The 24426-nt window shown below is 42.5% G+C and overlaps 1 protein-coding gene across 5 annotated transcripts in view; it reads left to right on the top strand.

The window, feature by feature from the left end:
* LOC129718547 (tyrosine-protein phosphatase 99A-like) overlaps positions 1-24426 on the top strand; it is a 295684-nt gene that overhangs the window by 3657 nt on the left and 267601 nt on the right. For all 5 annotated transcript variants that reach the window (XM_055669421.1, XM_055669417.1, XM_055669420.1 and 2 more), the window contains exon 2: positions 14996-15758. In XM_055669421.1, the coding sequence (XP_055525396.1) occupies positions 15389-15758 (370 nt within the window). In that variant the 5' untranslated portion in view covers positions 14996-15388. The remainder of the gene's footprint in view (positions 1-14995; positions 15759-24426) is intronic.

Here is a 24426-nt window from a genome sequence, read left to right as displayed (position 1 = left end):
TCCTGAATACGCATATACGGTCATCCACGGGCCTCCCCCGGATTACTATTGTTTTCGATTTCACAGCACTACGAAACCACTGATTATCAGTGATGTACATTGTGTACTTGAAAAACGTGTGTGCAAAGCTTGCGCCAGTTCAATAGGAGATGGGACGTTCCAAGTACTCAATTTCAAATCGTTTACCGTTTTCTGTTTCCGTGTCCGTAGCCTAGGTCTTTGCCGGTTGAACCGTCCCGTGTTTCTAGTTTCGTCGCTCGTGCCGTCGCGATACCAACATCTTGCTGATGGGCTGCCATCTTAGGTGTAGCTGGCAAGATACAGCATTTCTTACTTAGATGCTCTCTTCGAAACAGACGCTGTTTCAGCCGCTTCTCCATAGTTTCCTCCATATTTGGAGACCATTTCGCTATCCACAACCTGCGATCCGTCCAAATTCTTGCATCTAGGTTGTGCATATTGAAACTCACATTGAACAATATGGGAAGCGTATTAAGCCCTGTGAAGATCACTACGACACGCATCCTGAAAACTTGCGAGAATCACTACTTCACTAGGATATGGTAAGCACTTCATAGTACATTCCGTTCCAGAGTGTTGGACCAAAAATTGAACCTTGCAGGACTTCTTCTGTGATGATGACGCTTGATTAAACAAGATTGAATTTATTAATTTTAATTACCTTACGCTATCCCTAACTGCTATCTCTTTCACACTCAAGCAATTCTAAGGCCATTTCGTTGTGTATGAGCGATAGCTCCAATGACTAGGAGAGCTAAGAGAGGCTATCAATTAGTGCTCTCCATCAATGAACCCAGCTGGGTTACACATGCCCTGCTGAGTGCGCCGCGTGATCGTACTAACTGTCCTACTTTCTTACTTCACTTTACTTTAAAGGCGACAGACCGATTATCGATCCAATGCCGAATCCAGAATACGTCGCCATGTCCCTCGGTCTTGGGCTGCTATCCTCCAATCGCCCCTAACACCTATTTCGCGTGCATCCTCGTCGACAGCACACATCCAACGAGTGCGGGGTCTATCTCGAAGTCGTCGACCTCTATCGGGATTCCTGCTAAATATAGCCTTCGCTTGACGCTCATCCGGCATTCTCGCTACATGCCCAGCCCACTGAAGCCTGCCGTGTTTTATCCGCTTGACTATATCCGCCGATTTGTATGCCTTCATGTACACTTCATGGTTCATGCGTCTGCGCTAAACACCATTTTCTAGTTTGCCGCCAAGGATTGAACGCAGAATCCTACGCTCAAAAACACCAAGAGCTCGCCGATCAGCCTCTTTCAGCGTCCATGATTCATGGCCGTAGAGGGCCACCGGAAGAATCAGTGTTTTATAAAGTGCAAGTTTAGTTCGGACTTGCAGACTGCGGGACCTTAGCTGGTTACGTAATCCGTAAAAGGCCCTGTTTGCGGCTGCTATCCGCCTCTTTATCTCACGGCTAACCTCGTTGTCACATGTCACTAATTTGCCCAGGTAAATAAATTCGTCGACTACTTCAAATGTTTCCCCATCTAGCACCACCGCAGCACCAACCTCCGACGGACTACCACGCACTCTGCCAGCCACCATGTATTTCGTTTTGGCAGAGTTTATGACAAGCCCTAATCTCGCAGCTTCTCTCCTGAGAGGTCCGAAGGCCTCTTCCACAGCTCTACGGTTGATACCAATGATGTCGATATCGTCCGCAAAACCGAGAAGCATGTGCGACTTCGTAATGATGGTGCCGCTTCTCTGCACACCAGCCCTCCGTATAGCACCTTCCAATGCGATGTTGAACAATAAGTTCGACAGCCCGTCACCCTGCTTCAAACCATTTAACGTCACGAACGAGTCCGATATCTCACCGGCTATCCTGACGCTTGATGTAGAACCTTCAAGGGTGGCACGTATCAGCCTAATCAGCTTTGTTGGGAAGCCATATTCCATCATAATCTGCCATAACTCATTCCTCTTGACTGAATCGTACGCTGCCCTGAAGTCTATGAACAGATGGTGCGTCTGCAAGTTGTATTCTCGAAATTTATCGAGGATTTGTCGCAAGGTAAACATTTGGTCCGTCGTGGAGCGTCCCCCTCGAAAACCGCATTGGTACTCGCCAACAAAGGTCTCCTGCAACGGCCTCAGTCTGTGGAACAGGATGCGGGAGAGAATTTTGTACACGGTATTGAGAAGTGTTATGCCCCGATAATTGCTACAGTCCAGGCGATGGCCCTTTTTTAAGATCGGGCATATGAGACCCTCTAACCAGTCCGAGGGCAATTCTTCATCAGACCACACTTCAGCATGATCCGATGGATGGCACGATATAGCTGTTCGCTCCCGACTTTGAAGAGTTCGGCGGGAATGCCGTCCTTCCCAGCTGCCTTGCAGTTTTTCAGCTCTTTCACTGCTTCCTTCACCTCGTCCATGGATGGTGGATCCACAGCTTGGCCATCATTCTCAATAGTCATCCTGCTCCTTTCGACTCCACTGTTTCCCTCATCGTTCAACAGCACACTGAAGTGTTCCTTCCAACGCCTGGCCACCTCTGTTTTATCGGTTATCAGGTTCCCCTCCCTATCGTTGCACATGACAGGGGCTGACACGTTTCGATTCCTGATTCCGTTGACCTTCTTGTAGAAGCTCCTCGCATCGTGCCTGGAGAAGCAACCTTCCGCCTCCGCAAGAATACGCTCCCAATGCTGTCGTTTCTTCCGGCGGTGGAGTCTCTTTTCAGCGGCTCTTGCATCTTGATATCTACCCATGCTCTGACGAGTCACAGCCGTGGCCAACATGTGACCCCTTGCGCGGTTCTTCTCTTCCGTCACACGCTGGCACTCAGCGTCAAACCACTCATTGGGTACAGCTGCCGCAGTTGTACCCAACACTTCTCGCGCTGTAGTGCTGATCGAACTGTGGATGTGCCTCCACTGTTCATTCAGGTTCCCTTCAGCTCTTTCCTCGATCCGTTCTACAACTTTCTGCGAATACTCTGCAGCTACTCCTTCAGTTGATAGCCGCTGGATGTTTAACTGCATCCTCCTCGTTGCCTTGGATTTCAGCACGTTGGACAGCCTGGCGCGGATTTTGGCTACTACGAGATAGTGATCCGAGTCAACGTTCGGTCCTCTGAACGACCTCACGTCTGTAACGTCTGAAAAGTGCCGTCCATCAATCAATCAATTTGAGAGCAAAGCTCTCCATTCGGGTGCATCCAGGTGTGCTTACGTATGTGTCGGCGTGCAAAATAAGTGCTACAGATAGCCATCCCCCTAGCTGCAGCGAAATTAACAAGCCTCAGGCCATTGTCGTTCGTAGTAGAGTGGAAGCTTTCCCTACCAGTTACGGGGCGGAAGAAGTCTTCCTGCCCGACCTGTGCATTTGCATCTCCGATGACAATCTTTATATCGTGTCCTGGGCACTCACTGTATGTCTTTTCCAGGAGCTCATAGAACTCCTCCTTTTCGTCATCGGTTTTCTCGTTGGTCGGTGCGTACACATTTATTAGGCTGTAATTGAAGAATTTGCCCTTAATTCTCAACACGCATATACGGTCACTGATCGGCCTCCATCTAATGACACGCTTCATCTGTTTTCCAATTAGCACGAAACAGACTCCTCTTTCTGCTTTCACGCTGCCACTATAGTAGATGTGGTACTTAATTGAAATGTCCGCAATAGGATCTACTGCTCGGAATTCGCGTTCTCCCGATTTCGGCCACCGCACCTCTTGGATAGCTGCAACCTCCACATTCACCTTCCGCAGCTCTCTAGCCAGGATACTTGCGCGTGCCGGTTCGAGTAGAGTCCTTACATTCCAAGTACCGAGTTTCCAATAATCGTTGTCCTTTTTCGTTCGCCTAGGTCCATGCCGATTATTCCGTTCCGTATTTATATCTGGATTGTTCGTAGTATTTAATATTCAGTATGCTGCCTTGCTAGGGCTGCGATACCTAGTCTCGCGACGGGGCTGCCGTCTTTGATATAGCTGGCGAGACACCGCGTTTCATGATTCAGCCGCCCGCTCCGGATCAGACGCTGTTGTACGCCGCCCCTAACATGGGGAAACAGCCGCTTACGTTCCCCCTTCCCAGTCAGCATACGACCAAAGTTTCCACCGGGGTTGGTTACCCGATCTCCGCTAAGGTTACTCGTATCCCGGTCGGCACCACGTGGAGGTTGGGATAGGAGTTGCTGGACAGAGGTGAATGACCACAATAGGATCTCAAGTGACACGTGTCCAACCATTCGCCAACCAACGTCCTACTTTCTACAGTTTATCATTTAACCTGGACAAGAATGTGGAAGTCTTCGCGGTTCTTCGTTTCCGCCCTAGTTAAACAAAGCAGAAAGCTGTGTACCGTGCGGACCCGAAATGCGCACACTTAAGCACTCGCGAATATTGATTTATATAAAATCATATATTCACATTATCTTTCTCATGATAGCTTCTGGCAACGCTTCGTTCTTTATTTCTTCGATATTAACAATCACAAAATCGTATAAGTATTTGAAATTGTGTTTATAAGGTGTGAATAAACTTCGTCTCTTGATTCGAAATCCGTACACTTTCCTGCGATTGGATCGAAATCCATACAGTTGTGAATCAAAATCCGAACAGCAATGAGCAATTCTCGCTGAAACTAGGCCACCAGGTGCACAAGGTCTTTCAAATTTAATGTAAATGCACATAGTTATTAGAAATAGCGAAAAAATGATAATGCCATTTTTGTTTGATCGAATTTGTTGACCCCTTGGTCACCAAGGGGTGAGACAGTTTTTAGAAAAGCTGAAATTTAAGCAATTCTTGATGTATTTATTTATTGATTTAAATTTATTTATTGATTTAAATTTCATCTGACATCGTGGTCTAAATGCATGGTTTTAAAACTAGTCTAAAGTTAAAAATACAGTTCGCAAGCGTTGTCTAAAACTGACACAAGAAACATTAAAGTCGAAAACGTGATAGCCTTCTTGAAAACGTCTCCGTATTGTGTTGACTGGATCGTTATCACCGTATACGGTGTTCCTCGGTTCTGGCAAAATAAGTTGCCGTGGACGCAGTACACGTGCGGGAGCATAAATTCTCATGCGCTCCAGCAAGCAGGCACTATCGATTTCTCCGCGCAGTATTTTAGCGCCAAACACAGCTTGGTTTATATTTCGACGGGACTCCAGTGGCTCTATACCCAATAGGGCACATCGATGTTCGTAAGGGGGCAGGTCGTTGGGATAGCGCCATGGAAGTCTTCTTAGCGCACGACGGAAAAATTTATGCTGAACAGATTCGATTCTGGATTTCCACACAGCTTCATAAGGTGACCAGACGACCGATGCGAACTCGAGTATCGAACGAACTAGGGAACAATAGAGGGCACGTAAGCAGATGGGGTCAATAAGGTCGCTTGCCATTTTCAGAACAAAACCTAGTTGACGATTGGCTTTTTTGGATTATCGCGGAATAATGCAGCTTGAATGTGAGTTGGTAGTCAAGCAGTACTCCAAGATCGCTGACTTCGTCAACCCGTTCGAGTATCTGATCACCGATGACATAGTTGTGTAGGATAGGTCCTTTAAGTCGTCGATATGAAATCATGTAACACTTTGCCACACTCACTACCAGGAAGTTTGACTTGCACCGATTAACGAATGTATCCAGTAGCTTCTGGAGTTCTCTGCAATCAGCTTCATTTCGTATGATCAGGTAGATTTTCAAATCGTCAGCGTAGATTAGTACTCCACCATTCGCAAGAAGTATCGTCACGTCGTTAAAAAATATCACAAACAGCAGTGGACCCAGATTGCTTCCTTGAGGCACGCCAGAGGAGGGGGTCAAGCTTTCAGATACTGTTGATCCAATTTTTACGAAGAGCTGTCTGTTGCTCAGGTATGAGCGAAGCCAGCTGCAAATATTGTCGGACATTCCAAGACGATTCAGCTTAGCAAGGAGGATATCGTGATTAACGGTGTCAAATGCGGCTTTGATGTCGGTGTATACTGCATCAACCTGAGCTCCACCATCCATTGCACCGATACAAAATGATGTTAACTCGCACAGATTAGTGTCCACGGAGCGTTTAGGGTAGAATCCATGTTGAGCAAAGCTGATATAACTCCTACAAGAGCTGAATAGCATATCTTTCATGATGATCTCGAAGCATTTTAATCCAGCTGATAAAGAGGTTATGCCACGATAATTAGCGATGTCGGACTTTTCGCCTTTCTTGTGCACCGGCAGCATATGGGAAATCTTCCATTCCGATGGGAATACTTGATGTTGGAGTGATCTATTGAAAATCGCCTGGAGGGGAGCAGTCAGAGAAGCGCTGCACTTTTTGAAGATGCAAAAGGGAATACCATCGGGGCCTGGCTTATAGGACTGCTTCAGTTTCTGTAATGCAGCTCCAACCATCGTAGCGTTAATATTAAATACGTCGAAATCTATCACGTCTCTTGGTACTAGACTGACAGCGATGTCTATTTCCTCCGCAGTGGGCACCCGGTTTTCAAACAAGCTAGCAAATTGTTGAGAAAAAAGAGCACATTTGGTTTCCGTAGAAGCGGCATTAACATTCCCTAGGTGCATCAGAATAGGAAGACCATTCTCTTTACGCTTCGAGTTTACAAATCTCCAAAAACGTTTAGGGTTTCGCCGGAGATCCTCCTCTCTTCGCCTCACGTACCTTTTGTATAGGAAACGGTTATAACCACGGTAGGTTCGACTCGCCTCGTCAAATTGTCGCTTCGCATACAAGCTTCTATGCTGGCAATACTGTTTCAGCAAGTTGGAGCGCCGTCGACGCAGGATGCTAAGGTGCTTGTTGGACCATACAGGGTTTTTCGGCGGCCTTTTTAGCGGTACAGCTTGAACGATGCAACTCTGAATAGTACGATTGAAACAGCTAACTGCACAGTTAACGTCAGAATTTTTTTTATTTGAGCTATATCTCTAAAATTCGTTATGTAAAGTACTACAAGTAGTACTTTTCTGTAAAGAGGCATGATAGGGCTTTCATTTGAAGTGATCAGAATTTAGGCCAGTCATCTTAAATTTGGCCGCCATCTTGAAATATATCAGATAAATGCAATTTTGACCGTGTTCGCAACTACCGATTTCCGTTCTGAAACCACCATTGGAAAGCTGAGAAAAAAAATAAGGTGAGCATCAGTGCTAACCCATCAATTGCGCCTATTTTCCAAGCTGAGTTTAAAAATATTCAACGTACACCGCGCGATCAATGTAGTAACCTGTCTACTGAGACCAAGTGGATGCACATGTTATAACCCTACTAGCTCCATATATCATAATCGATTGATGCTTTTAAAATGTATATTTTTTTGAAGAGACAAAAATAGTATCTATAATTTTATACAAGACGTCATATCAATCTTATCTAATAGCATTTTTTCTCAGCTTTCCAATGGTGGTCTCAGATCGAAAATCGGTAGTTGCGAACACGGTCAAAATTGCGTTTTTCTGATATATTTCAAGATGGCGGCCAAATTCAAAATGGCGGCCTGAATGCTGATCACTTCAAATGAAAGCCCTATCATTCCTCTTTTCAGAAAAGTGCAACTTGAAGTACTTTACATAACGAATTTTAGAGATATAGCTCAAATAATACATTAAGAATTGCTAAAATTTCAGCTTTTCTGAAAACTGTCTCACCCCTTGGTGACCAAGGGGTCAACAAATTCGATCAACCAAAAATGGCATTATCATTTTTTCTCTATTCCTTAAAACTATGTGCATTTATATTAAATTTGAAAGACCTTGTGCACCTAGTGGCCTAGTTTCAGCGAGAGTTGCTCAATGTGATAGCTACAAACACCTACCTGCAGCCGTGAATGGAAGAACACCTGCAAAATGAGGCAAATTCATCAAAGCATGCATTGATTCGATGAATCTGTCTCAAAGTGCACAAATTAGCTTATGATGAAACTTTGCACAGTAGAGTGTGTTTTCCGCAAATATGGTCATGAAATTTGGAGATGGAAGTTTGGCCCAACAATTATCATTGCTCTCTTGGTCTCAATTTGCAGCCTATTTAGTCCACATACTGTTTACAAAAGAGAATGTCCTTTTCAGTCAGCGCGGTTCTACCAGGAAAGCCAAAAGGTACTTAGTAACTTCAACACGTTCCTGGCAGTTAAGAAACTGATCTTTTATTTTGTCAATTATTGGAAGCCTATCAGTTCGCAACTGTTATTTGTCTGTGTTCATTAGGGATTCTGAGATTTTCCAAAGAGTATACAAAAAAATGATTCAAAAAGGCAAAAACAGAAACCGGACGGTTAAAAATTACACAGTGCAACAAAAATTGACTTTTTTTCTGCCTTGGCTTCTATATATATTTTTTTGTGTATTTTTATGCAAAACTAAATTTCCCCGAGTTTGAACATATTTCAACTTAAGTGGCAACAATGGCACCATTTTGAATTTCTGAGAAACCGGCAGTTTTTGATGTTTTTTCGACGCCATTTTATTTTAAGACCAAATATCAAAATTCTAAGAGTTTGTCCACATATTAGCATCTTTTTACCCATCTTTTGAAAAAAAAAAAAAAAACAGATCTTAAATCGGACAAAAACTGAGCTCAAAACGGTGATTCTACGAAACCGGTTTTGGCATAGTTTTAGTATATTTCACAAAGCAAAATAATATCGATTATTTCTGAGCATTAATGGTAATTCGCTAATATCTTAAAGTGGCAGTCAAATTATATCTAAATTTGAGTAAAAAAGTCTTCGATCAAACAAGTTTCCAAATAACAAAAAAAAAGTGTTGAATTTATTTAAAGTAATTTTAGTTGAGGGTTAATTACGTTAAATTTGGAGAAGTAAGTAAAGTTTGATAAAAGCTCAAAAAATGTTATTTTCAACAATGATCATTCCATACCATTAAAGAAATACTGATGGATTCGCAGGAAACCACAAAGATTTTCATTTCAAAGCTAGCTTTTAAGCTTTTGCAACAAACCGAATTGAAATCGGTCTAACGACGATCGAAGAGGAGCAAACTTAGCAACAAGCAGCTCGTGAACCAAAATAAACAAGTTTTAACTTGAAATATCGTTATTTTCGTTTCCGAACTAGCTGTAAATGGCTTTTTCTAGTACAGAAATCATCATTTATCTTCAGCATATCGAAAAAAAGCACATTGCCAAAAGAAGGTATGGATTTCAGTGGTGATCAATTCCACCCCAATTTACCTCATAGAACCTTATAGAGTTATCGAATTTATTTCATGAAGTAGACGATAGAAATTCCACCAATACCCATAGAGGATTAGTGGAGCACATACCAGTACTTGTTTTAAAATTATACTATTTCGAGAAAAATGTACATGAAGCTAGTTAATTGGAAATTGTTATAAAAATTAATCAATTTCACCCCGTTCCGTGGTACTTGCAAGAAGTGTCGGTTTACTGCACGGAACTCTTTTTCTCTTGAATTCAGCCACTACGATTCTGAATCCCTGCCGCTGTAGTTCTCGAGCAAGGAAGTCAGGTAGCACCGGTTCATCGAGAGTTGACTTACTTACTTACTTTTATGGCGACAGATCGTTGAGATCCTATGCCGAATCCAGAACACGTCTCCACAAAACTCGGTCTTGGGCTGCTTCTCTCCAGTCTCCCTCCAGTACACCCGCTGCTCTGGTGTCTGTAATCTGCCGTGTTTTATTAGCTTGACAATATCAGCGTGTTTGTATACTTCGTACAGCAGGTGATTCATGCGCCTGCATCACAACCCATTTTCTAGTTAGCCTCCGAGTATTGATCGCAGGATTCTACGCTCGGAGACCCTAAGCGCTCGTCGGTCAACCTCTTTCAACTCCGCGGTTCATGTCCGTAGAGCGCCGCCGGGATGATCAGAGTCCTATAGAGAGCAAATTTCCTACGGATCTGTAGGCTACGTGACCTCGTAGCCTACATGTACCTCGTTTTTGCAGTGTTTATAATGAGTCCAATTCTCGCAACTTCCCTTCTGAGAGCCGTCAAGGCCTTCTTAACAGCTCTACGGTTAACAGCAGTTATATCAATTTCGTTTACTAAGCCCAGAAGCATGTGAGACTTCGTGATGATGGTTCCGCTCCACTGCACATCTGCCCTTCGCATTGCACCTTCCTACACATCATGTTAGAGAGCCCGTCACCTTGCTTCAGAACATTTAACGTCACAAACGCGTCCGGAAATTTGGCCGCTGTCCTGACGCATGATGTGAAACCGTCAAGAGTCGCTCGTAACAGTTCGATTAGTTTTGTTGGAAAATTATGTTCAAGTATTATTTGCCATAGCTCGTTGCGTTTCACTGTATCGTACGCCGCCTTAAAGTCAATAAACAGATGATGTGTCGGCAAGTTGTGTACACGAAACTTGTCAAAAACCACACTGGTATTCTCCAACAAAGACTTCCTACAATCTACATCCTGCTGATGGGGCTACCATCTTAGCTGTAGCTGGCGGGATAGGGCATTACATTTTCAGCTGCTTGCTCTGAAACAGATGCTGTTTGGGGCGCTCCTTCTGGAGATCATACGGCGTTGATTCACATTTTAGAGTCGTTAGAGGAGATAATGAAGAGGCATTTTCCGGCCTAACCAAAATGTGCAAAATGTGAAAACGGTATTGGACCCCGTGAAGATCACTACGACACTTACCCTGAAACCCGGTGAGAATCACTACGTCAATCACTCGGACGCTGATAGCATTATCACCCTTTTGGGCAGCTTTATTGTGAGTACTCCATTGTACATTTCGTTCTAGAGTGTTGGACCGAAAATAGCACCTAGCGGAACTTCCGTTGTGATGCTCGAAATCGTCTGCTTCTCGGCTTTAGCACCTTTCCGGAATCTGAATTGTATCTTCGACAGGTCTCGTCCAGCTTTCGTATACAGTTTATACATAGTAGTCAACCTGTTGAGGATGATTCTCTCCGTGAGCTTACAAGCCAGGCTGGCCATATCGACTGGTTTGTTTCACATCTACGAATATTCAATTATACTAATAAAACCGTAGAATCTACGGATTTTTTGTTACCTGGATCCCATAATGACTTGCCTGGCTTAAGCAACAGCGCCAACTTCTACTTTTTCCAGTTGTCTACGAAACAACCTTCCTCCAAAAACTCTGCATCACTGTTCCGACTTCAGCTTGTTCATCGTACTCAAGAGTTTCTCATTGGAGACTTGCGACCTATTGGCACCACTCCCATCTTCTTCGCCGTACAGTGTAATTGGTCGAGACACTGGATTATATGTCAGGAAAACGATCATTTTCAATGTTTCTGAGCGTTGATCCATAACCGTCATTGGCATCAGTATCCCGGCTCATCTTAGCAGTTAATTTTGTTTCTCGTTTGAGTGCAACCCTCACCGCCCGGAGCATCATTTGGCGCTCTCGACGGTGCTCTGGACACGTCTACTGGCCCGGAGACAACTAGCTCGGTGAATGCTCGTACGCTCTAGCCAATGCATTCGTCTCCTCATACGCATTTTGCTAGGACAACTTCTCTACATTTTCGCTCCCGTCCGTTTTTTCTTCTCTGCCTTCTTCTCATTTTTAGTCTTAATGGTTTTCCGCTCCTTGTTTCCACCTTCTGAATATCTTTTCTCATCATTGTCTCCTCTTATATCGCCCGAGGGGTTTCAGATCAGTCTAATTATGTGGTACATCCACTTTTCGATTATTACCCCTACTGACTGACTGACTGACTATGCTAAGAAAAATTTTTCAGAATCCACTGACATACCTGGAGATTTCGACCTCTGATTGGTCGCCTAATGCTTGCTTTCCCTAACACGGTCGACAGAATATGATACCTAGTTAGCCGGAGATGCACTAGTTGAGTTGTATAAAAATCTGCTTTTGCTCAAATCAATCGGTTTACTAGTGGATGGCCACTAGCTAGGCTAAATAAAAACCTGCTTCTGTTTGACCCAATCATTTAACTAATTGGTGATGAGAAGAACGGTCGCAACTTAATATCAGCTGATAGCAACAGCGAGGTAGCAATATTGGTAAAGGCGCTGTATATCCAATTACTGTTGCAAGAGGATGTTTTACTGGGAACTGGATTGACCTGCAGTAAGCAGATACATTCAAATATCTCGCTGCCTTTCAAAGCAGACGGACCCACAAAGTAAACGCACCTTTCTCAACGCTAGATTTTGGATCTTCCTTCTGTATAGGAAGCATCGTCGACATGCAGGCAAATTCCCAGTTTTGAGGAAACTAAAACGAACCATCCTTTCAAGAACAACCACATATTTTCAATTAAAGTAGTGAAAATGAGTTTTCCACATCTGAGTACTACAGTATTCTTGAGTTTGCTATCTAGAAATGGAGTGCTATTCACTCCTAGGAACTGTGAGCGTCTTAGCTAGAAAATACAGCACTCGTGTTTGATTCACAAGGATTTTACAAAACTCGCACAACTCATAATGCATAATTTCGAAAAAAATGGGAGAGAAAATTTAGAATTTCCCATTCTCATTGAACTTCTACTGGTCTATCAATATTAAGGCCTTTTGATAAACGTAAAAGGTGAAAATCAAATTTCAATATACGCGAAGAAATAGTACCCTTTTGTAGCACTGTCGATAAAATTCGCGAGTTACAGAAAACCATTTTCAGGACTTTATCAGCTACTAAGTTGTCCATAATAGCTAGCAGATAGACAACAGGATAGAACGAAAAGGGCGAGAGGCAGCAAAACTTCTACTAATTCAACATCAAATGATTTCACAGTGTGTGTAACACAATTTTTTTTCATTTTTCTTTTATCAGGGTCAATATGAGAACATATTTAAGGAATTCTCAAACCTGAAAAATACATTGAAATAAAACAGGATATCGTAATTCTATGTTAACATTACGGTCCTGTTTTAAAAACAACCTCTTCAACTGTGTTTTTTTTTTTTGACGACAAAGTCATTTTTTTGACAACAAAGTCATTTTTTTGACAACAAAGTCATTTAAGGTATTGCACATCGCTAGCTACAACTTTGTTCCATTTTTCCAGCAGAGCTCAAATATCGTTACAATAAAAGTGCTCCATGTCTTCATATGACCAGAACTGCTGATCACCCAGACCATCGGACGGAACCCGCAATAATAGGATGGCCCAATATCCGGGAAATATGGTGGTTTGGATAGAACTTTCCATTTGAGAGTTCTACGTAAGTTTTTACAACTTTAGCAGTATAAGGCAGAGCGTTGTCATGCAGTAGAATCCCTTTTTCGTACCTCTGTTCGTAATGTGGCTGCTTTTCACACAATACTCGGTTTGAGTACATCAATTGCAGACGAAACCATTTCCCAGTGATGATTTCATTCGGTTTCAACAGCTCATAATAAACATCCTCGAAGTTGAGTCCCATTAATAATTGGGAATCAACCTCGGCTTCACTTTATCTTAGGATGTTCACAAAGAAAAAGTTACAAGTGAAAAGCTTCATCCATGTGTAGATAATTATCAATAATCACCTATGTTGCCCAGGGGGCTCAACTGAACTTCTTGGTATGGGGATGAGTGGGAAGTCATTCAAAAAAAAGACGTGCTTTTCGAAGACTTTAAAGATATCTTTTACGGGTGAAAAGCTCTTGTCATTCTAATTTTCGAAATATGCCCTTTTTCAAATTTTGGTATCTCCCAATATATATTTATTAATATAAAAATAAAGTTTTTCTTAAAATTAAATAGATATATTTTAAAATGCTCGTTTTTTCCAAAAAAGTAAAAAGCTGCTTCTCGATAGAGAGTATGACTCTAAAATCACAAAAAAATCGCTTGGAAAAGACTTGGCAAGTAAGTCGTAATACCGGAACAAGCTGTTCCTGCGTTTGGCACGGATCCTCATCGAGAAATTCCTCTAATTATCGTCTTCAAAGTGACGGAACAAATCGCGGTACGTTGTTTAACTTTGTTCCACATTATCGAAAACTTTGTTCAACTTCCGATGCGCTGCAGCCGTCATTTTCTTTGAATGAGATGAGAGAAGTTTCCACAACCGTCCGATTATTGGTACAAAATCAGAAATTTTTGGAAAATTGAATGTACATGACGCCACGATGTAATTACTAACGGAGAACTTACTGCTGGCACCATCCCTTGACAAAAAGCTTAGTTGCGCTGCTTGCGAATTTATCGATAAAACAAATCAAATCATGAAAATAGTTATTTTCAATTTTTTATATGAGTGCTCAATCAATTTTCGTTTCGTGGCTTTCCTCAAGTATAATTTCTTTAAATTAAAAAAAAATCGTGGAAAACTTTTCAATACTAACAGAGAACAGATTTCAAAATAAACTACTGTCAAAATATTCCATATCCTATCACTAGGAGCACTCGAAAAAAAGCATCCAAATATTGAATGGCTAGGGCTTTGCGCTAGCACAATCAATTAAACAATTCCGTTTCCTTTCACACCTTCACGAATAGCTCATAAATCAGCCAAAAAGTCCTTCACGGGTATTCCACAACTATCTCGACCCCACACACCTTCTACCAAGTGACCATTCAACCCAATAGTTTCGCGGGGGCGGTATTCGAAGTCAAGTTGCGTTCCGTTTCGGGGTTGCTACCAGCGCACCACACCGAGCGTAGGTACATGTTCCTGTCGACAACAAGACAACAGCTTGGGAGCTTACAGCCGAACAAAAGCTTTTTCCATTGTAGTCGGTGATACGGCGGAAAAAATACTTCTGCTGGCTGGCTATAGCATACCGTACCATGTGGTGACAAAAGTCGCGAAACAAACAAAAGCCCAACGCGCACCGCTGCCGGGACAAAGAGAGCCCGCTACTCGACATACAACAACAATAAAGCACAACAATAACATCCTATCAAGTGTGTGGGTGTGTGTTTGAAAGCAGGTGTGCGTGTAGAGTGGATGCTGTGAAGTGTTAGTAGTACTTCAGAAATAACCACTGGAAAAATATGTTTCTGTGGGTGTTCTCTGTTTAAATGGTTCGAATGTTGTTTTTTTTATTAGCTCGATATAAAGGAACGAATGAAGGATTAAACGATCGTTTAAGCGAATGCCTTGACGCTCGGTGAAAGTTGTCCCGTATAAATGCATTCCAATTCAAACCATAACAAACAAACGTTCGGAAAAGTGAGAGAAAAAACTGTGTGTGTGTGTGAGTGAATAAAAAGCTTAGAACAGTGGACTAGGATTTAGTTGAATATAGAGCACGTATAGCCCTCCACATTTTGCCGACCGTATGCCCGGCTAGAGTTCCGATGAGTGGATTTAACTGGAAGAAAAATATCGTCCTCCTTTGAAGCGGCGGAAAAAAAACAGATGAAAAAATGGACCTATTCAGCATCCGTCCCGGTGTAGTACGGAAAGCACAAACAAAGGCAACGCCCACCAGGTGGCGCAATGCGAGCACCCGTTACCGGCCGTCGGAAGCAGGAGCTGACAGTGGAAGTGTTGGCGGTGGCCTATTACCCGTGGTGTTGCGGTTCGTGGCGGTTGTTTACTATTCTCCACTTTGGAACGGCCAGAGTGTGTAAAGCCAAAACTAGAGGCCAGGTGATTCATAGAGCAGGAACCATCGACAATCAAACGGCGGTCGTCATAAACGGCGCCAACGAACGAACGATGCGCGGATGGTGGCCAAGGATAGATGTGTCAGCCGGTGACGCTGGTGGTAGGCATGAGAAACTGGGATTTATCGCTGGTGCGCTACTGGTGCTGCTAGTCGTCATGACGACCAAGACGGTGGGAACGGATGCCACCCGGATGTTTGGTAAGTGTGATTCCTTCTTTGTGGATGTATATATTTTTTCATGCTTTCTTAAAGGCTTGCCATTTCATTCAGAGCAGAACGTTCTCGGTTTTGAATGTTCCACAATCCAATTATTTCCTAAGAAAGGATCTGCCAAATGCCCAACTTCAGCATAATTCCGGCACGCATTTCAATCACAATCGAACCTGGGAGGCAAATTAGTTATTTACGAGTTTGATCTTTGCTTTCTTTTCCTTCAACCCCAGCATAATTCTTAATCTAATCAAACAACATTCACAATGCTAGGTTTACGTGAAAAGTACATAATCATCGATACGAACGATAGTGCTTTACTACCCACGGTTAGCCTAAGCTCGGGGAAAAATACCACCAAATGTAAATGAAGCAAAGTAGAACAGAAATCCAACATAACAACTTAATCTTTCGATTGCAATCACATCAAAGCGGACGACGGGAGGCAAAATGGTTGCAGACCAACGTTTGGGGCAATGTTGCGTGCTTCTTTCAATCGCTTTCCATATCAACGGCCGTCAAGTTGTGTACTGTTTCTTTTTACTGCCTTTTCACTAGCACGTGCTGAACAGAGCGCGCCCAATGTCCAGCATTCAGTAGTCGCTGGGTAATTTTGCTAACCTATTAGTGGTAACGAATTTAAAATGAGTGATGATAACGTGTATCGTTTTGATTCAAATTTTTATAATTATGTTTATTAAAATATACGATGTCTGTCAAATCTTATGCAACAACCATACGCCGAACGCAAATAATTGGTAATTGTACCTGAAAAAATATAGCGCGGTGGTTTTCTTGTGATATAATGGATTATGCATTTGAAAAACTAGTAAAGTGATAAAGAACGCGGACGAAGTCTCTAAGCATAGGGCCACTATAAACCACATTTGAACAATTCACTATTACATCACGTGCTCAACAAATGTTAGAGCTGTTGCATTAAAATAGTTGTATTGAAATATTGGGCACAATCATTATAGCGCCAACGAAATCTCTGGTAAGTTACCTTCTCTGAGAGTAAACTATAACGCGCTCGAACGATTCCGTTATAAGTTCCATATTTCAAAACTTCAAAAAATGTCTATGTGTTTATAAAACCGCAGATTTCGACGTTTATTTAAAACTCATACCTTATCGGTCACCGTTGCTTTTAAAGATTGCCAATCCTCTTATTTTGATGCTTCGTCTGTAATACCGCAGGGAAGTCACTTTTTCGAGAACTGAAATACAATTTTCTCTTTGAAATGTGTCATAAACATGGGTTTTGTTGTTAACCAAATTAAACATTGAAGTCTACTCTACAAGTTGTTCTTTGACACCAAGCACCTAACTCCTAAACCTAAGTTTAGCTGCTATTTCACTTTAAAAGCAATAAGTTGTGCCTTCATGTAACGACACATCTAAGTAAACACAGTGAAGCAGAAAATTGTGATCCTTACAACACTGAATGAAGGCGCGACTTATTGCTTTTAAAGTGAAATTAGTTGAAACCCTTTGTCGCTGTTCGCCGCAATTCGTCATCTTGAATAAGTGGAACAGCTTCTTCGCCCCTTCTTCTACCGCCGTGAGGTGTACTCCCATGATCAACAGATCATCGACGTCTATAACCAGGTAGACGTCATCGTTCTACTCCATAGGCAATAGTCATGTTACAATCTCTTGAACCCAAGCTTTAACAGTATCTGGTTCAAAACATTCTTATATTTGAGAACCTTTGTGAGGTCATGTGTGAAACAGTATCAGTATCCGTTTCGATACCATCAGGTACAGTAATCAAAATTGTCACTTGGAGTTCAATGGGTGACAAAAAGTCCGGTCACACAGGAAAATCTCAATATTTCAAAGAATGAGAAGAAAATCTGAATCTGGCTTTCATAGCTTCATTCAGTAACTCATAAAGATTACTTCACAGACGATATCTCGGAATTACACCACCTTTCTCTGATCGAACCAGCTTCAGACGCCTCGGAAAGTCGTCGCAAGCGGCGCGCACGTGCTCCATCAGTATTTCGTCTCAGATTTTCGTGATAACTCGCTTGAATTGCTCCAAATTTGTTATTTTATAGTCGTTCAGCTTCGACATCATGTATCCCCACACGAAATAATCCAGTGGATTCAGATCCGGAGACGACGGATGCCATTCATTCTTCGAAATGAAATCGGTCAAGTTTTCCTCACACCACGCCTGAACAACCTTTGCGGTGTGGGATGGGGTGCCATCTTGCTGGAAGCAGTAGTAATCGTCTTCAAACAATAGTTCAGCTTGAGGCAGAACATTTTTATTCAAAACCGTGTCCAGGTAGTACGCTGCGTTGATTTTGACCCTTTTATCGATAAAAATAAGAGGCAGTTTACCTCTCTTGCAAATGGCTCCCCAAACCATCACTGACGTCTTATTTTGGAACCGGGAAACGCTCAGCTCGTCCGCAGGAGCTTGCTGGAGGCTCACACTCCAAACTCGATCATTTTGGCGATTGACTGTTTGCTCCAAAACGAACAGTTTCTCGTCCGAAAAAGTAATCTCGTCAGTTGCTCGGTTGGCGGAGCAACTCCCGCGACCGTTGGTACCTCTTGTCCTTTGTAGCTTTGGTAACCCCATGAACCACCTGTTTTTTGTACGGTGTAAGTTTCAAATCCTTGCGCAGAAGCAGGCGGATTAATTCTCGGTTCATTTTAAGGTTCCTGGCCAGCTTCCGTGCAGATTGGGCGGGATTCCGGCGAATCCGGTCTCGTATAATCTTTTTCGGCCTTGGAGTTCTCACAGACCTTGGTCGTTCAGATCGTGCCTTGTCCTCGGTGCCTCCGGTCTCTAGGTACCGATTTATGGTCCGGTACACGAATTTCCGGTTGATATGTTTGAATATGTGTCCGGGTTTGTACCCTGCCACTTTGGGCAGCAAAGTTAACCCTTTCATTTGACATATAGATGGCACCAGAGAGATGCAACGTGTAGGCTACAGGCGACCCCAAAAGAGTGTGGCCGGACTTTTTTGTCACCGTGAAGGTTGTTTTCATATCCATTTGGTGTATGACTAGTCCTCTCAACTGCTAGAGCGATTCGTATCATCATCAGCTTGTCTACTGATGCACAGGGTTTGTGATCATCGAGACAAGGTATCTAAAGGTATTCTTTCACGACCAACCTAACCTTGTGCCTCACAACTCTCCATCAGCACATTCCTTCACGCAAACTGCCAGGGCTTATTACTGCTGGGTGCTTCACTATCCGCTACACGTGGTTGTTCTCGTCAGTGATCCTTGTCGTTTCTCCCCTTGATTTTGACATTGGGTGATACCGTGATACTTTAATTTTTCGCCTATTTTCCGTCGGTCTAGTTTCGCCATTGTTGTACGATTCAGACTTTATCTTACGACCCGTTGGTTAATAGACCGGCGCTAATGGTTTTACTTCCTCATGCGATAGAAGGCGTGATCCCAAAGACTCCACGGCTAGGAATGAATCTAGACCAGTTGGGTTGATTTTTATGTCGTTTTCGTTTTGCGGTGTAGCTACCCCGCGGACTACACTTTGTCCTATAGCTGTTTTTTATTCATTTTCCGGACTATCCCGGAATACCCTTTTTATGTCCCGGACAGTCCGCGAAAGAAACAGAGTGCAACTTTGAACCCACCAACACATTCACAAGTATGTGTCAAAATCAAGAAAAAAATGTGTCAAAATCGGTTTGCTTTGATTATCGTTCTTCGCGTGTCAAACATAAGGTTGGATTTTATTTTGTCAAAACATTACGTACGTACAGTAGCACAAACGCGACAGAAAGACAATGGCGATAATGATCAAAACAAAATAAAGTCACAGCCAGTGCTGAGAATATTCACTGTCATGATATTCAAAAGCAGCGATTTTCAGTCTCCTTTATGTTGTGATACTCATACTACCCATGCCAGCAATGATATTCATAACACCAGACAACCGATGAACACCGACCGAATAAACTTTAACACTCGTGTCGTTATTTTGAACGTCAATAATAAAAATCATTTCAGAACAGTGAAAATCAAAACAACCTCATTCGACAATTTATACTGTACCGTGCAGTGTACAGTGTCTGAACAAACTTTCACTACTTGGATTGATAATTACCGAAACTTCTCTGAATATCATTTACAAGGCCTTTGAAATTCATTTCACTGTTTTGTCATTGATTATAGTAAACGAAATTCATGCATTGTCGCAGTGAGCATTGGTTACTGAGTTGCACCAGAAAATAAATGTGCTGACACTGAGAATAATCCAATTCATCAACTCGTGAATCAACACCGATAATCTAAGGCACTGGTGACAGCTACCTCTGGTATTACGCACACCATTGCAATTGCTCGGAAAGTGTTTTTTTTTCCAGCTGCAAAGTGTAGTCCCGGACGGTAGAGTCCTGCCGTAAAAACGAATTCGACATTAGTGCAGAGCCGTAGGTACTCCGTTTTGCGTGGGGGGCAGAGAATTTTTTTTAATTAAACGTTTTTTTGGAGGGAAAGCCGTTTAAAACCGTTATGTGTTGACAAAAAAGTACCTTTACGCGTCCAACGGAGTACCCGGGTACTCACAAATCAAAATTCTTATAAGTTTTGCAGTTATCCTCTAATGTCGATAGTTTTGCACCGAAAGATTCAGAAGGTTATCTATATATTTTCAAATAAGCGTTAGTGGTGTCCCGTAATAATTTTCTTATTTCCGAAAATCTGGTTTTCCGGGAATATATTCCGAAAAAAAAAACAAGCTGCGAATGTGCGTATCGTTGAAAAAAAGCAGGGATAAAAACTTTATAATTTCTGGCTTACAGTGACGAACCCACTATTCGACCAATTCAATAACCATTAAATAAATGATCAAACCAGCAAGAGAAACAATGCAAGGACGAGTGACGGAATACAACGATTCTATGACCCTTTTTAGAGCTATTTACACAACGTTCGAAAAACTAAAAACAGAAGTGAGTTTTAAAAAGTTATAATCTGAAACAATAAATGCATTGAAGGATTTACAGCGTTAGAAACCCATCTTCGAGGGTCACCTTATTCAAAACCGACGATACTGAGAGATTCTATCCGCGAAGAAAGAGAGGAGCGATTCAACCGTTAGCCCAAATTCTAAATTTGACGATTCGCATTGTTTGATCAATGTTTATGTCCGGTTTTATTTTGGACCGAACTGTAACATAGTTGTCCGGGCTAGGTAACGGACTGGGTTATGCTTCCGAGGTGTGAAAAAGTCCGGCCAAAATAAATTGAACTGAACATGCACATGAATCACAAAAAGCACACTGCAGGAAGTTTAGATACTGTCTTAATATTGAATATTTGAAAAAACTAGTCTTGTGTGTCATTTTTTGCCCACGATTTGTTCAATCCAAGAAATCAAAAAGTGTACAATGAAAATTTCTGGAAAAACTGGTCAAATTTTGCAGCAAAACTTGTTTCGCATTGTTCTCATATAATCAAACATATAAAACTGTGATTGGTTCTCTCATTAAAATGACACATTTAAAAAAACTGACATTTTCACTCCCAGACGCTGGTCCGAACATCCGAAACGGAAGTTTGCGGATCGTCAGTTTCAACTTCGCCGCGAATCAAACGGGCTCACCAAAAGATTGAGTAATTTAACCTTTTTGTCATATGAGTTCGGCCGTTTTGATTGTTCGGATTTAAACATGGTTCTTTTGAGATTTAATGAACTACTACTGGAGACTATTCAATAATGCTTTTTGGTTATATTTCAGATTTTCCAGTTGGTTGTTTTACCTAGTATCAATCAAATATATGAGAAAATTGCGTGGTGGGGCAAAGAAAACGCGTGGGGGGGCTAAGACCCCCCTTGCCCCCCCGGTAGCTACGGGCCTGCATTAGCTGCGGGCCTGCATTTCACTAGCGTGGTTGGCGGGCACGTAACCAGCTACGCTAGGCCTCGTTGAGTGATGATGAATCAGTAAAATCAAATGTATTAGGAGCAGAGGTAGCTTTAAATTCGGTTTGGAAATCAAACAACTTACCTGGGAGCCGGCAGCCTCATGCGGCAGAAAGATCAACAATGTCAACGGTTTTTCTGGAGGGACGAAACTGGTGAGATCCAAGTTTAACTGTGATGTTGTTCGGAGCATCTTGTTCGATCGATTCGCCGGAGAGTTTCCGGAAGCAACTGACGTGATAAAGAAGCGTCATTATGTGGACGATGCAATGTTCAGCACCGAAACGCCTGACCAAGCCATTCGTCTGGCGCAGGAAGTTCGTGAAGTACACACTGCCGGTGACAGAGTGATGACAGCGGTGAACGAAGTCAGCGCGACCGACAAAAATTTTGATCTATCCGTGAGTCCGATGACAACCGAGAAGGTGCTGGGAATGTGGTGGCGTACCACCGCCGACGAGTTCGTCTACAAAATTGACTGGAGTCGCTTCAACCCGTAGCTACTGACCGTAGGTTTTCGACCCACAAAACGCCAAATGCCTCAGATCCTTATGATTATCTTCGACCCACTTGGACTGATTTCCCACTTGCTCATGTATCTGAAAGTTATTCTTCAAGAAGTATGGCGAGCTGGTGTCCAATAAGACGAACAAATCAGCGGTTCCCCACATGAAAAATGGACCAGGTGGCTAAAATTGCTGCCTAATGTGGAATCCGTCCGGATCCCCCCACCGGTCCCCGGGATTCCTGCTAACTACAAGGTTCGAATGCACGCATTCGTTGATGCCAGTGAAAATGGTATGACTGCTACACGATGACACCCCGTTAAGCATACAGACGAAAGGCATACGGACGCGAGGCATAGTACGATAGGCATAATGGACGGCAGGCATACGAACACGAGGCATCTGGACGCGAGGCCGAATGGACACAAGGCCGAGGGGAAGTGAGCCGGAATACGGTATAATCGCCATCATCATCACAGCACTCTTTTATTAACATGTGTTTCGCTTCAGAGTGACATTTGGAAAGCAATACACTCGCGGCCTTCGGCCGACTCGCTGTTCGAGAGAATGCTGTCCTTACTCGCTACCGCTCGTTCGGACTTAACTAAGGGAAAGAAACTCTGTTTGAGTAGGCCTAGCAAACCAGTAGATCAGTCGTTTGTGTACGAGAGGCCGCCGCTTCCAACGGCGAGTCGGCGGCCGGCTCGGACTGCGGAAATTACGGCGGCTTAATGCCGCCTCCTTTCCTTACCCTCGATTATGCGTCTTCGCCGCATGATTTAAAAAATAATCTTGTTCGTTTGTCGACTGTAGCGGTTAATTTTGTAGATTTATCGGCCTAATCAGTCCGTGTATAGAAGCAAAAACGATTTTTTGTTTCTTAATCCGACAGTTTCGGTGACTTTATTTCACCTTTTTCAAGGAGTCTAAAAATATACAGTACGTGTAGTTTTCCTTTTTCTGTTACTGTTTTGAGTTTTTTGTATTTGTTTGTACTTACAGAAAAGATTATCGTTTTATTGTTCAGTGTGTTGGTGTCCAAAATAGGTTGTCTGGTGTGTATTGTAAATGGCGTCTTAATTTGGCTATGTGTGAGAATAGATTTCTTAAATGTAAATTCGACTGTTTCTTAACAAACTGTACTCACTGCATATGATTCTATTTTTTTGTGCACTGTACTGTATAACAGTTATCACTTTTTTCTAGCACTGCTTTTTCTAGCACTATATAACTTCGAGCGGTATTTAATTAATCAGAGCAATAGGTTTTGTGTCTTTTCCAGTAGTCTACTATTTCTTGACAGTTTGTTGTGAGTGTGTTGGAGAGCTACGCTAAAAACTTTAGGTTGTGTTTGCATATTGGTTGTCGTGTTTATCGGTTTTGTTGTGATTGATATTTCTTATTGTGTGTATAATACCAGCATATACAGTGTTGAGTCCCTCAGTGTCTGTGCGTTTGTTGATATTATTTTCTGTGTTGGCAATATGGCATACTTCTATAAACGGTAGAGCGTGTGGTTTTTCGTGTCTGTCTATAATTTTCGTTTGGGGAAAATCGAATCTGTGATTTTGTGTGATGCTGTGGTACATTAGTGCTGTTTTTTCTTTTAGTGAACTAATTTGTGGATCTGTTTCGTTGCAGTCTTGCTGTAGTAGTTTGTCCCAAGTGTTGTAGTACGTTCGGTGTCCGCTGATTCTTGTTTTAAGCATGTTTGTTGTCATTCCGACGTAGCAGGCGTCGCAGTTTTTGCATGGTATCTTGTATATGACGTTGTTTTGGTGCTCCTGGGGGACGGGGTCTTTAACTTTTGTGAGTAATTGTCCAACTTTTTTTATGTTGCGGTGTGCTAGTCGTATGTTTTTGTATTCGTTTTTCAGGTGTTTGTCGATTCGGTTCGACAGGTATGGAATGTATGGTATTAAACGGTAAGTATATTTCAGGTTTTCATCGGATGATTCTTGTGGTGTAATAATGTTTTCTTGCCTGCGGTTTATGAGTCTGTTCCTGATCGATTTTGGGTAGTTGTTGAGACTCAATTGTTGATGGATGATACGGGCTTTGTCGGCGTCTTTCAAATGAGTGGATAGTTTGTCGACTCGTCGAATGAAATTTTTGGCCATGTTTATTTTTTGATGGAGCAGATGAAACGAGTTATAATCCAAGAACCTGCCACTGGCTATCGGTTTCATATACCATTCTGTTTGAATTTTGACGTAGGACTACG

Source organism: Wyeomyia smithii, chromosome 1, assembly GCF_029784165.1.
Source record: "Wyeomyia smithii strain HCP4-BCI-WySm-NY-G18 chromosome 1, ASM2978416v1, whole genome shotgun sequence".
Taxonomy (NCBI): Eukaryota; Metazoa; Arthropoda; class Insecta; order Diptera; family Culicidae; genus Wyeomyia; species Wyeomyia smithii.
This window is presented reverse-complemented; position numbering and strand designations above follow the sequence as displayed.